Source organism: Xiphophorus couchianus, chromosome 24 (assembly GCF_001444195.1).
Source record: "Xiphophorus couchianus chromosome 24, X_couchianus-1.0, whole genome shotgun sequence".
NCBI classification, from domain to species: Eukaryota; Metazoa; Chordata; class Actinopteri; order Cyprinodontiformes; family Poeciliidae; genus Xiphophorus; species Xiphophorus couchianus.
Genome location: NC_040251.1, coordinates 17,907,999 through 17,921,089, shown reverse-complemented (window position 1 = coordinate 17,921,089; position 13,091 = coordinate 17,907,999). Strand labels below are relative to the sequence as shown.

Sequence of the window (13,091 nt, the reverse complement as noted above, 5' to 3'; positions counted from 1 at the left end):
ATATGTTGGTCAGTGTTCCACTTATTATTAAACAAAGGCAAATCTAAACAGTCTTGGTTTATAGGAACTCAGTGTTTCAGCTGTTTTGCACTTTTATGGAAGAATATATGAATAAGTCTCCATATACTCTATATAAAATCTTTGTCTAAGGTCATAAAGTTACAGTATAATTAGTACTAAATGCCAAGATTACAGTTATTTTTCTGTTACTAACAGCTGTTTCCTGATATTACAAGAGAAGTCCTTTATTTTTAAATTTTTTAATTAATAGTCCAGAAAAAATGCATACATTTTACTTTATCTTGTATGTTATATTATTGTTAATTATTCTTGTTTTTTTAATATATGTTTTTAACACTTTTTGATTTTGTTTTCTGGACCTACATGCATCGTTGATGCTATTATGCATACATTTTCCCACAATATAGGATATTTCTATTCTATTCAGTTTTTTATATAGTATTATTCATATTATATACATCAATTCAATAAAAGTGTCCCAAGAACACAGCCTTGAGGAACACCAAATGTAAACAAGAGATGTTCCACAATTTTAACATCAATTTATCTTTGTTTAGTTGGAAAAACAAAGATAAATTGAATATTAGTGTCCCGAGATCACAGCCTTGAGGAACACCACATGTAATTAAACCCTTTGCTTCCACTAGTTGCTGAATTTCTAGCTGCCGGTTCAACAGGAACCTAAAAGAATTCAGAACCAAAATGGACCCTCTGTGCCTTTTCATGTCCGAGCCGATAACTAGTCGGCTCCATAAAGCTTTGAGAAAGTCTGAGCTGCTGATACTGGATAAAATAAATGATGCAACTTGGTGAAAGCAGGTCTCTGTATCTCATCAGGAAGCTCCTGCAGTTTGGTTGATATGGTTTAATACCAATAAATAATTATATATCTAGGTAAATTAATGTCTTTTAAGATAACAAAATAGTTTTAACATGATATGATTTGCTCCCTCTTCTTTGGCTTCCTGCATTAATTTAATTGCAAAAAGGAACACAAAGTTTTAAGACATCACATCCCTGTCAATGAAGAAGCAAGTTAGGTGTTGGGTTACATATACAACTTAAGGATTGAACAGAGAAGGAAAAAAAGGAGGAAAAAGGGAAATAAAACAAAATATATAAATATATACTTGTAGGATTTGGCAACACAAACATTGAAAACATAAAATAAAAAAGCATGGGGTTTAAAATAAGGGTCTAGAACAGTATATACCTGTGTGTTCATATTTGTGTCTTAGAAGGGAACTGCTCTTCTGGAATGTTTTGTCGCACAAGTCACACGCGTACATACCACTTTCGGTCTTCTTAATCTTCTTCCGCGACAGACAGGAGTCGGGGTCTGTCATGTCGTCCAGCCCTGACAAGTAATCTGGTGTACCGTCAAGCAGGTCCCCCTTAGAGACAAGAACAGAGAGACAAAAGGCGAGAAGTAATAAGCAACGCAGCACCTCACAAACCCTCAAACGCTTAAAAATGGTTTTAACTAAAAGTGAGAAAACTGGAGCTGTCATTTATTTCAGGAGCTGTAGCTAAAAAAATGTATCTGTTTACATGCTAAATGTTTGTTTTGTCAAAATATATTCAATTGCAATGTGTAGATGGAAGGTAAATGTGCTAAAAATTTAAATTATACAATGTAGCTAAACCAAACAACAAAACATACGTGCTAATGAGCTAAGTGCTAAATGTGACAAAACACCAAACAGTCAAAAATCACTCCAACAATCTCAATTAAGCAGCTAATTGTATTAAAAATAAATGTGATGCTGATGTTTAACTGAAAAATGCTAACTGCTAATCATGCTAATATGATCAGTCAAAACCCACTTTATATATTAGACATTTTATTTTTTGTGTTGCTAAATTATGAATATGGAAAAGCTGAATGTAATCAAATTTTCCAATTATTTTATAAACTGTAGCTCTCAGAGTAAAATAAATTACTAATATGCTAACTGTTAGCTTTGCTAAGCTGATAAAGCATCTTTTTAAAAAAACGTTGAAAAGTTCAAGGTCAATTTTAAACTGGTCAATTTTAAAGGCAACAATGTTGAATTCAGCTAATTATCCATCTAGTTTAGTTACTGTGATTTTCTTGTTCTAAAGAATTAGCAACATTTGCTAATCGATGCTAACTGCTAAAGCTACTACTTTGATCAAGGGTAAAAAAAACAAAAAACCAACAAAATATCTTTTTAATAACATAAAGTCTTAAAAAAAATAAGACATCTTGGAAAAGAGTTGATGGAATTATAATTTTTAAACATAATGCTATTGCTAATTTAAATAAACACCAAACGTCATGATTATAAAGTAGCTAATTGATTTTAAATACACTGTTGAAATAATTATTCATCAGGAAGTTTTAGTTAGCTGTTTTATGCTAATCTGACAACCTATAAAATAATAAAACATTTATATAAAAGACTAGAAATGCTTATATAACAAGGGCATTTTTCAGAATAAATATATTTTTATTGCAGATTTATTTTAGAAGTTAAAATGTTTAATATTTTCTTGTAACTAGTTTGCTCAAATGGAAGCTAATATAATATAACACAATGTACAAGTGAATACCTCATGTTTATGAAGACAAATTGTTTTACTGGACTTTTGCAAATACATGATTTAAAATGAATATAATGAACGTTAAATGGAATAAAAATGTGAGTTTTTATTACATTGTGGGAGCAGAAGCTTTGACCAGTTTAAAGTAAAAAATTCTGGCTGCTTAACTTGTATTATTAACCAAAAAAAAAAAAAAAGAAAATATAGATTGACTTTTAATGTGCGTGTAGTTCTATTTCAAAAGTAGAAAATATGGGTTTTAGGAGCTATAATTTATTTAAGTTAATGTTATCTGTGACAATGTAAGTCCCAAAATAAGTTAAAACAACCAAAACTGTAAAGTTTTTTAATAGAAGTATTATTATAGCCAACATATTACATATATGCTATATATATATAAATAGTGCAATATAATACTGAGTATTCACATAATTAACCTAATATCTTGTTTGAGAAGTTAAACAGAAACACATCTTTGCTAACATGCTAACTGCTAACAATGTACTAACTGCTAATTTGATGAATCCACTTAAAATGATCCATCAGCACACACACATACACAGATATATCTGTTTAACATACTGTCATAAAATACTAAAATGAAATAAATACATAATAAAAAAGGGGCAGACTCTTGATTTGAATAAAAGACATGCTAACATGCTAATATGCTAACTGCTAAACATGTACTTTCTTACAACTCTGAAAATGAAATAAATACGTACTTTAGGAGTTAAATTATTCTATTGTAAATTGATTAAGATTTTAAATCTGAGGTAATTTGAGTTTTTTGTCTCTTTCAGCAGCTTTAAACTTGTCGATTTGACATTGGAGCTAACAGACACATAGCTAAACTGCTACATTTAGTGCCATCCATCCATCCATCCATTTTCTGTTCACCCTAGTCCCTAATGGGGTCGGGAGGGTTGCTGGTGCCTATCTCCAGCTACGTTCCGGGCGAGAGGCGGGGTACACCCCGGACAGGTTGCCAGTCTGTCGCAGGGCATACATTTAGTGCCAAGGAAACAAAAAGAAAAAAGACGAGCTAAAGAAATCAGAGATACTTTAGATGTAAATATTTTATTTTGCAATCTGCTGCTGAATGGCAATAAAAAAATTATCTGTGACACCATTTATAAAGCCCTAAACTCCACACAATGCTACAAGTTCATGCATTTTTGATTACCAGCACCCAGCAGCGTTTATTTCTTATAAAACTTTCAGCTCTGGAATAATATCTCCCATTTATAACTGACAGCTTCCTCATTATGAAGCGCAGCTAGCCCAGGCTAATTTTGAACTCGTGTTAATTCTGCACATTCCTTTAGAACCGTCCCCTTTTATAATGAAGATTACTCTTAAATTTAAATTAATGGAGAACAATATTACAACATTAGAGGAGACGCGGTGAGCCATTCTTGAAATTGCAAGCTCATATAATGATTATAATCAGAAGGTGCACCTTAATGGCCAATATTGAGTCACCAAAGCCTGCTTTAATGAATATGTGTGTGATAATGTGAGGACCGTGTTTTAAGAACGGACCACTATCACTCTGCAATCAATTTGAACTAAACGCCTGTAGCTGTATTTTTAAAATCTAATTTAATAACTTAGAATAGGAAACATTATTAATACTTTTTTTCATCAAAATGGTTCCCTCTATGTTAAACAGCCTTCAGCATTCGCTGGTAATGAACATGGAGACTGTGCATTATTAATCCACATGTAGTGAAGAAGCTCATTTTGGCGTTGGCTCGCTTTAAAATGCAGGCGAAACCCGCAGTAGGAGATTTTAGAGAAGTGCACTGCTCCGGGCTTCACCTTTGTCATTTTTACAAAGGCCTTTCACCCATATTTAATAACAAATATCCCAGCTCTGGACGATAAAATTTGATGCTCCTTTCTTTTCAGGCTGCAAGGAAAATACTGCTACGATTCAGAGAAAATCTCCTGCTCGTGTCATTATCATAAACCTTTACACTGCTAATGACTTCTCGGTTCTCTCCCACCTCAGGGTGGTGTCCCAGCTGTTTATCTCCGTTGCCTTTGCCAGTTCATCCTACCTCAGGTGAGCGTTTCTCTCTCCTGACTCTTTTAATTAGCACAGAAATTAGTTCAGCACATTTCAGAGAGTCTAAGAGAGCCTGGGGCTTTTCACGAAAATCACAGGTGGCTCATTTACCTGGAAACCCGGTTTTCGCTGGTACTTTCTCCTCTGCTGCATCTCGGCAAAGGTAGCCGCCCCTGCTGCGTAAGTGTAGGCCATGTGCGGTAGGAAGCCCATTTGATCCATGCCCGGGTATGGCCTGAGACCCGGTATGCTGGCCTGCATGGGAGGCATGAATGTGGCCGGGGGGAAAGCGCTCTGTGGTGGAAGTGACGTATACAAAGGTTTGGCAGCAAACGGATTAATGCCAAAGATGGGGCTAGTGCTTTTTTCAAGGTTCCCATTGCTGGTTGAGCCTGAGAAGTCCTTCTTAAGATAGGCCAAGTTCAGTGGCTCTTCAAAGTGCTCTCGGGGAGACGGGATGCTGCTGTGGTCGATGGTGATGCTGTTGACCTTCGGCCTGCTCTTGATGGTCAGTGCGTGCTTGGGTTCCTTCATGAGTCTGGGCAGAGAGAGGTCGAGCGGCTCGGCTTGCAGGTCCTCCGACGTCAGGCTGTTTGGAGTGTAGGAGCTGCTGTGGGAGTTTTTGGAAGATGTGGACGACAGGTTCAGAGGCGACGGAGTGTTGCTGCGTGAGTGGTCCAACTTATCGCCGGCGGACTTGCCGTTGCTGCCGAACTGGTGGTTCTTCAAATGTCTAAGCGAGTTGTCACAGTTGCTGACGTTGTTGTGGAGCTCCGCGATGGAGGGGGACGTGATGCGGTCGGCAGGCTTGATAAGAGACATGGGCGACCTAGCTGCCAAAGAGTCTTTTGGAGGAGTTTGGTGGTTATTTGTTCCGACAACCATTTCCGTGTTGTTCCTGTGCTCTAGTGGTGGGGTCCTGGTAGTGCTATACTCGTACATCTTTCGCTGCTCAAACCATTCCTTGACAAATTCCTGAGGAAGGCCGACTGCTATGGAAATTTTGAGCAGCTCCTCTGAGTTGGGCTCCATGTTCATGGCAAAGTAAGCTTTCAGCACAGACATGTGGTCCCTGTAGGGGTGGAGGGGGCCGATGAGTCCCTTCTCAGACAAAATGGAGGAGTGGGAGTTCTTCTCCATGAATATCCCTGGTTTGTTAGCTATCAGATTCTCACTGGGCTGCAGCACAGCTTTGATCTCCTCGTTCATTTTGCACAGGTAGCGTTCATGTTGGTGCAAAGGTATTGGCCCTGGGAAGGTTTCTTTGCAATACTGACAAGCATATGGTGTAAACATGTTTTCCGGCACCTTCTCCTCCACACCTCCTTCGAGCATGTGGTTGGATTTCTCTCGTTTGATATTGCTAATCTGTCTCTTTGAGTCTGTCGTCAAGCTCTGGAGGCAGGCTTTGGCTTCGTTCACTTTCTCTAATGTGTAGTCGATGATGCTTTTGGTGGCGCCGTTGTGATTGACCAATGGAAGACCAACCTGAGGCCCCCCTGGCGACGTCAACCCCTGCTTCTGCTCCTCCATCTGGTTTCCCAGCTCCTTCATGTAGGCCTTGAGCTTGGAGAGCTCCTCTGGCTTGCAGTCCATTTTCTGCCTGCACACAGTGTTGTCCACGATCTGGAGGACCTTCTGCACCTCGCTAAGGTTGTTCACCAACTGACCTGGGTAGCCGCCAAACTGCGACTCCAGGCTGGCCATGCTCAGATGCTGCAGAGGGCTCTGCGCCGTCGAGTTGTGGTGGTTGACGCCCAGCGGACTGTTCCCTCCCATCCCTCCGTTCATAAACGGAACAGGAGCGCCGAACCCGTGGGAAGCCATCATCAGCTTGTAGTCGTTGAAGTCTAGCGGCTCCGTTTTGATGCTCATGTGGCTCCCGTGATCGGCGAGGCCCAGCGACTTGCCGTTCTCGATCTTCTGGCGCAGCTGGGTGATGGCAGTGTTGGTGGGTGAGGCGGAGGCGGAGGTGGGGGAAGAGCCCGCCTTCAGGTTGGTGCGCATGCGGCCGTTGACGGCGATCAGACCGATGCACTTCTTGCTGCTGATGTGGGAGCTGTAGGAGCCCGAGTGGGAGAAGCGCTTCTTGCAGTTGGGACACTCGTAGGGTTTTTCACCTGAAATGACAAACAGGAACATTTAGAGAAGACTTGTCTTTCAGAAAACAGACTTTTCATCACTTCTTAAGGCTTTTTGAAGGTTTTCTTTAGATTTTGGCAGCTTTTTATCTGGACATTTTAATCTAGTGAAGACTAAATGTTCTCAAACTTAGCAAAAATGCTAAAGTGCTGAACAAATAAAGTTTGGCCAATACTTTTGGTGTCCTTTGTTTTTTCCTAAATATCCAAGAGAGTGATTTAGATTTTCTTTGGATATTTGGTCCCAATAGTTGACCAATGAATTACACAGTCAAAAAATTAACAAGTGGCCAGCAGGTTTTTTGGAGATTTTATTTGGATTTTGGCAGCTTTTTCACTCTGTTTCAGTCAAGAACTATGGAAGTCCATTTCTGCCATTAAAAATTAAAAACAAAACAGGAAGTCATAAATTTGAGTTCTAATTATGAGTTTTAATCATATTTACGAGAATAAAAGTCCTATTTACACGTTCTAAAGTCCTACTCCTGACTTTTATTCTCGTAATTGTGACTTTAAGACTCATAATTATGACTTCCTGTTGGATTTTTATTTTTCGTTCATGGCAGAAATCTTAACAGAGTTGCTTTTTGGAAGTTGATGCATCTTTTAAATCCCACTTTATGGTTTTGCTGCAGTTTTTTTCCAGTAAAACATTCAGAAAATATTAATCAATTGGAGATATTTTGGCATCTGAGAACATATTTAATATCCTGTCAATGTACAAAGAACCAAAGATTGCACAATACCACAAATTCCTGCTGCTGCTAGAAGCTGTTTCCCTAAATATCTTCAATAAAATGGACACTTTCTGTGATTTATTCATATTTTCTTTAGATATTTGGTCCCAATACTTAAGATGAACAAATCAATCGGACCTAAAGTCGTGTGGTGTGTAAATCTCACCGCTGTGAATCCGGAGGTGCTCCTTCAGATGGTGTTTGTACTTGAAGGCCTTGCCGCACTCCGTGCATTTAAACTTGCGGTTTCCGGCTGCTTGGTTGAGCAGTTGGTGCTGCGCGGAAAGACAGCCAGAGGAACAATTTTAAACACAATATTTTATTTCATTCTTTTAAAGAAAAGAAGATGCACAAACATGGCGAGGGTGACAGTTCAGCAAATATTCACAATTGGTCGGCATGACAACCGGCCGACGAGGCGTCTTGGCTTCCTGTTCCCACCTCGGCGATAGCGGAGAGAATCGCATACCTCTTAATTTCCTGGACGCTCGGCCAAAAGGAGGACTGCCTTTACAATCTGGCAGCCCAGAAAACAGAATAAATGAAAAGAGGCTTTTTTAGAGCCTTCATTAGGAGCGCCGATCTGATCTAGTTTTTCATTAATTTTGGCCTAATCAGCTCAGAAAGTATCACCTGTACGCTCGCAGTAATTGGGTCGGCTTGTGGGAACTTGATTCAAAGGTAACGCTTTATAGAACCAAACAGAATTAATTTCCGAGTGAGACAACGCCACCGACGCTGCCCACATTCCTGGGGAAACAGATGGCGGGACACTGGGAGGACCTGGTGGGTCCAAACCTTCAGAGATCCAGCGGGGTGGGGGCCACATGCTGCATAAACAAACAGCAACAGCTGCTTGGCCCCCCCCAGAGGAGCCCTACCCGGTAAAGTTTCATCTGCTGCTAATAGGACACAATTGCACCGTCAGGCTGCTGGTGGGCGGAGACTGGATGTTTGCATATGTATAAGCGCTAATTAGTCATATTCTAGCTAATTGGTTAAGAGAAGGAGGAGTATTAGTGCTTGTAAACACAGAAGACGGCGCGTCGCAGCGCCTGTTTACCTATCAGGACGTAATTCTTTATGTAAATCTGAATCACTCCTCCTCAGTTTGGCTGTTAATTACCAAATGTACATTTAATACACATGCGTGTTGCTTGTGTCTTGACTAATCAGCTTGTAATGAGAACGAGCAGCAGCAGGAAGAAAGGACCTAAAGAAGACATTGTGAAATCGTCTGGCGGATAAATAATGGTTGGGTTTTGTTCAGGCTGCTGACCGGAGCGCGGCCCGGCCCGGCCCATCTGCTCACACCCAGCTGGTGGGTCAGGTGAAAGCGTTTGGATCAAACAGCCTGAGCACATCGTCCTCGCTTCAGAGGGCGCCATGACGACCGCAACGCAGCGCGGTACGCCGCATGATCTGGTAGAGCAACAGCGTTGTCTCCTGCCTGGCAGACCACGCTCAGGGGAAAATCAGCCCACAGGACGGACTCTCTGATTGGTTTAAAGAGGGACGACTCTGAACAGAGTTTATAAGGGTTTTTAAAAACAACTTTCACAAATTTTTACAGAGACGGCAGGACTTTATGTAATTTATAAAAACAAACATTTGGAATGAAGCTGAAGAAAATATTTCTGAGGTGGATGGATGGATGGATGGATGGATGGATGGATGGATGGATGGATGGATGGATACCCTGTAAATTCTCTCTCTCCCTCCCTCTCTCCTCCAGTCTTCATCTGCTCTCAGATTTACGGCTCTAATTTCCAAACTTATAATTACTGCCAATGTGCAGAAAGTGGAGTTAAACATCCGTGGCTGCCGGATGCTCGACTTTAAGGTGATTCATGCTAACTTCCAGCGGATCCGCGTCACATCCCGGCCGCGCGCGACATAAATCGCGGCAGAAGATCCGAGCGTACACAGATGTTTATGCGGTGCATGAAATTAGAAGTAGAGGGAGGGGGCTGAGTGATGGAGAGCCCCCCAATACCCCGCCGCCCCGCAGCACAGCAGCATTAAAGGCCAGGAGTGGAGCGAAGTTAAGGAGCTGATAAAAATTTCCAAATTGGAAATTAACACAATCATTCGATCGTGAACACGAGGCTGGAAAATCATATCAGAGAGGGCCATCAAAAAACCATTTAGGGCCTCAATTAAAGTTATTACCATTAAAGGATCTGCATCTTCAAAATGCCATGAAAAATTAATAATGATTGCCAATCAGAAAAAAAATGATCGGGGCGCGATGGGGATGAAATGAAACAGGCAAAATGGAGGAAGCTCCGCCTCACCTGATCCCTGGCGGGCTTGTGTGTGGCCATATGCCGCTCCAGCTGAGTGCGGTAGGCGAACGTGTAGTTGCACAGGGGGCAGGCGAAGTTCTCCTCGTTCTTCTCATGGCGGTACTTGATGTGCTCCTTGAGTGAAGTCAAACGCTTGTAGCCCCGGTCGCAGTAGGGGCAGGTCAACAGTTGGGCGAAGGCATCTGGCGTTCCAGGTGGCAGGTCTGTAAGAGAGACAGCAGGGGGGGTGAGGCAGGCCAAAAGGTCAGAGGATCAATGGCAGCTAATGGGCAGCGTGCCCACAGTGCTATCTGCTCCAAGGACAGCATCCGCTCAGAGCTGGCCCAAGGAATATGTGAGCTGAGCAACTGCTTAGCACCTCCACACCATCAGGGGGCCCCCAAGAGCAAAAATCTAGACTTACAGACAAAAAGAATCTGTTCCTTTTGACCGGGTTGTTAAAATCTGGGCTCCTTTTCAAAATATTTGGTGAGTTTTTAGAAATATTGTATCAAAATAGATGTTAGAAATGCTCAAAACCTCTAGAAATGCAAATTTTAACTAATAATAAAACTTTAAATGTCTTAAAATCGGTCAAATGTGATTAATAGTCATTTCCTGATCAAGTCTCACTATGTAGTAGGAATCCCAGTACAACTTCATGGTTTAATAAAACAAAACGCCACAAAAACAACAACATGTCTCATTGTGTTTTAAAGTCAAAACCTTTGGGGTCCCAATGGGAACTGGTTCTGTTCAGGATGTAATTCAGGAGCCCAGGAGATGAAGGTATTATTAATTAATGCTGTGCGCCACAGCTAAGGGAAAATAATGCAGAAAAAACGGTGAAGAACAACTCAAAACCACTTTTTTCTCTTGCTCTTTTATGCTACACACAGACCCGTTGCCATAGCAACTGGCTGACAACAGCTCCACTAGCTGCCAGAGCAGAAATTACATTCAAATTAACACACAAAGAACAGAATATTTAGCCTGTTAGTGTTATGTTTTCAGGCTTGACATTTGTTGTGTGACTGTTCTGTAGCATATTGAGTTTGTCAAAGTCAAGCTAGCATAGCATATTTTTGTTTTTAATTAAAACTTTACTGACCTGTAACATGTGACATCTTGGTCTTAGTGTTGACAATTAATAGGAAAACACTGTTTCACTTTTTCTTTTATATATCATTTGTACATTTAATATTTAGCGCATCATGTTGACAACGAGACAGCTGCAACCAATGGTAGTCATCGTCGGCAAGCAGTTTTTCTTGTCAAACATTTAATGTCACATTGTGATGTAACATGTCTATATATTTTTTTAAACAACATTGAATAATATAAATGTTATTCTTATTTTTATAATTGCTACACTGTTGGAGAAATATATTAAAACTAAAACAAATACTGAAACTAAAAAGGCTGATTTCAAAATAACATTGTTTTGGTTTGTTACACCTGAAGATTAAAAATCAATATTCATATCAACACCAGTATGATGGGAGTTAATTACAAATGATGGTTTGTTACACACTTTGACTAGAACAGGAGTGCTGAGGCGTTTGGTGAGGACCTGTCGGTTTGGGGCCCACAAATGAAAATCTGCCGCAGCCCCCAAAAAGCCTTGGGTCGGCCCTGCATCGGCTGGACTTCACCCTCCTTTCCTTTATGACCAACCCGCCCATAAACTGACATTCTCCATCCACCCCTCCTGCCACAAGATGTCTGCCGCATGAATCACCGAGGCGTTCAAATCCCGCCTCAGAGGTGCTGCTATCTGATTTCAAGAGGCTGCCCAGCTGTTGCTGTGAGGCTGTAGGTAAACACCCAGGCATCCGGCGAATCTGTGGGACCAACAGCTGCCCGCTCGTGTCAGCGGGAAGAGCCGCTGCTCGCTTTTCCACAGATTCCAGCCAGACAATCTGTTACCGCGGGATTCACGCTTTCTCACGGATTACCGAAACGCTTCGTTTCGGGAGGTTTTAAACGATAAAACGCTGATTCTGGGGTTTCGCAGCTGCAGCTTTTCAAAACAAAACCGAGTAAATACGGAAATGTTGAAGCTTGAAAGACTGAACTATATTTTAAACATGCTTTACATTTACACTTATATTACTAAAATGTTAAATAATTTACATATTATGTTTTCAAGCCTTTATTTCTGTTAAATATGACGATTTTCTACTTACAGTTGACGAGAACGCAACATTTAAAACTACAATATTACATTAGATCCATTAAAAAGAACATTTTAATACAGAAACATAAACTTAATTTTTTCATTACCTGCTTAAAGATTGTTATTTTCGTCTGGAATAACTATTAACCTCTTGATAGGTGTTTTAATGAAAGACACATCTAAGGATGAGCATTGCAAATTGCTAAAGTATAAAACACGTTAAATGTATATACTTTACTGTTTTTGGACAAAATATAAGTTTTTTTTCAATTAAAACCTTTAATAATCCAGTAAATCTTCCATCCTGATATTAATTCAGATCATTATTAAAGTTAAGTAGAAAAGAAAATGTTTTTTAAAATATTTTTTGTAATAAACATTAGTAAAAATACTCCAAATTGTTCTGAGAGAAGGTTTTATAAAGTTATCAACTTAAATATAAAAATAAAATGAATAAACATGCTCAGAAATATTTTTCCATGACATATTTAGAGTTTAAATGTCCAAAGTGATGCAGAAGTGACCATATTTCGGATGTTTGACCGGAGTCGTACCGTTTTCCTCGGGTCCCGTTGCCTCCGGCGTTCCCAGCCGGCTCAGCTCCTCCGGGGCTTCTGGGTAAATGATGGCGGTGTCGCCGCGCTGCAGGTACTCGGCGATGCTCACCACGTGGCTGTCGCCGTCGTCCAGCTTTCGCTTGGCGAAGAAGTCCTCCAGCTCTGAAGTGCAATCCATGCTTTTGACTGCAGACAGGAAGGAGGAAGATGAAGGAGAGGCGGTGAGATAAATCGAATTCACTTTTTTTTTCCTCCTCAGAGAAATGTCTTACAGGAGAATATTGGGAACATTGGGGAGGAAATGCGATGAAGATAGCCACCCTGAAACATTGCAGCAGTGCTTTGGGGGGGATATATCTAAATTACCGGGTTTGCTTGTCATGCCATGTCTGCTAAAACAAGAACTGTAACTTAATCCGGGCAAAAATCAGAGATAAATGTGCCACTATGAGCTGCTGAGGAGAAAACTTCACTGACCTAATTTACCTCAGACAGAAAATCAGATTTTCATGTCAGGAAAATAAAA

At 40.5% G+C, this 13,091-nt stretch overlaps 1 protein-coding gene across 5 annotated transcripts in view; it reads right to left on the bottom strand.

Moving 5' to 3' along the window:
* The window catches only part of zeb2b (zinc finger E-box binding homeobox 2b), an 81,843-nt gene that overhangs the window by 2,370 nt on the left and 66,382 nt on the right, over positions 1-13,091 (bottom strand). For 3 of the 5 annotated variants that reach the window (XM_028011648.1, XM_028011650.1, XM_028011649.1), the window contains exons 5-9: positions 12,563-12,751; positions 9,839-10,053; positions 7,708-7,816; positions 4,775-6,783; positions 1,235-1,415 (exon numbers count right to left, since the gene is read on the bottom strand). In XM_028011648.1, the coding sequence (XP_027867449.1) occupies positions 1,235-1,415; positions 4,775-6,783; positions 7,708-7,816; positions 9,839-10,053; positions 12,563-12,751 (2,703 nt within the window). The remainder of the gene's footprint in view (positions 1-1,234; positions 1,416-4,774; positions 6,784-7,707; positions 7,817-9,838; positions 10,054-12,562; positions 12,752-13,091) is intronic. The other 2 variants (XM_028011651.1, XM_028011652.1) reach the window with 1 other exon arrangement.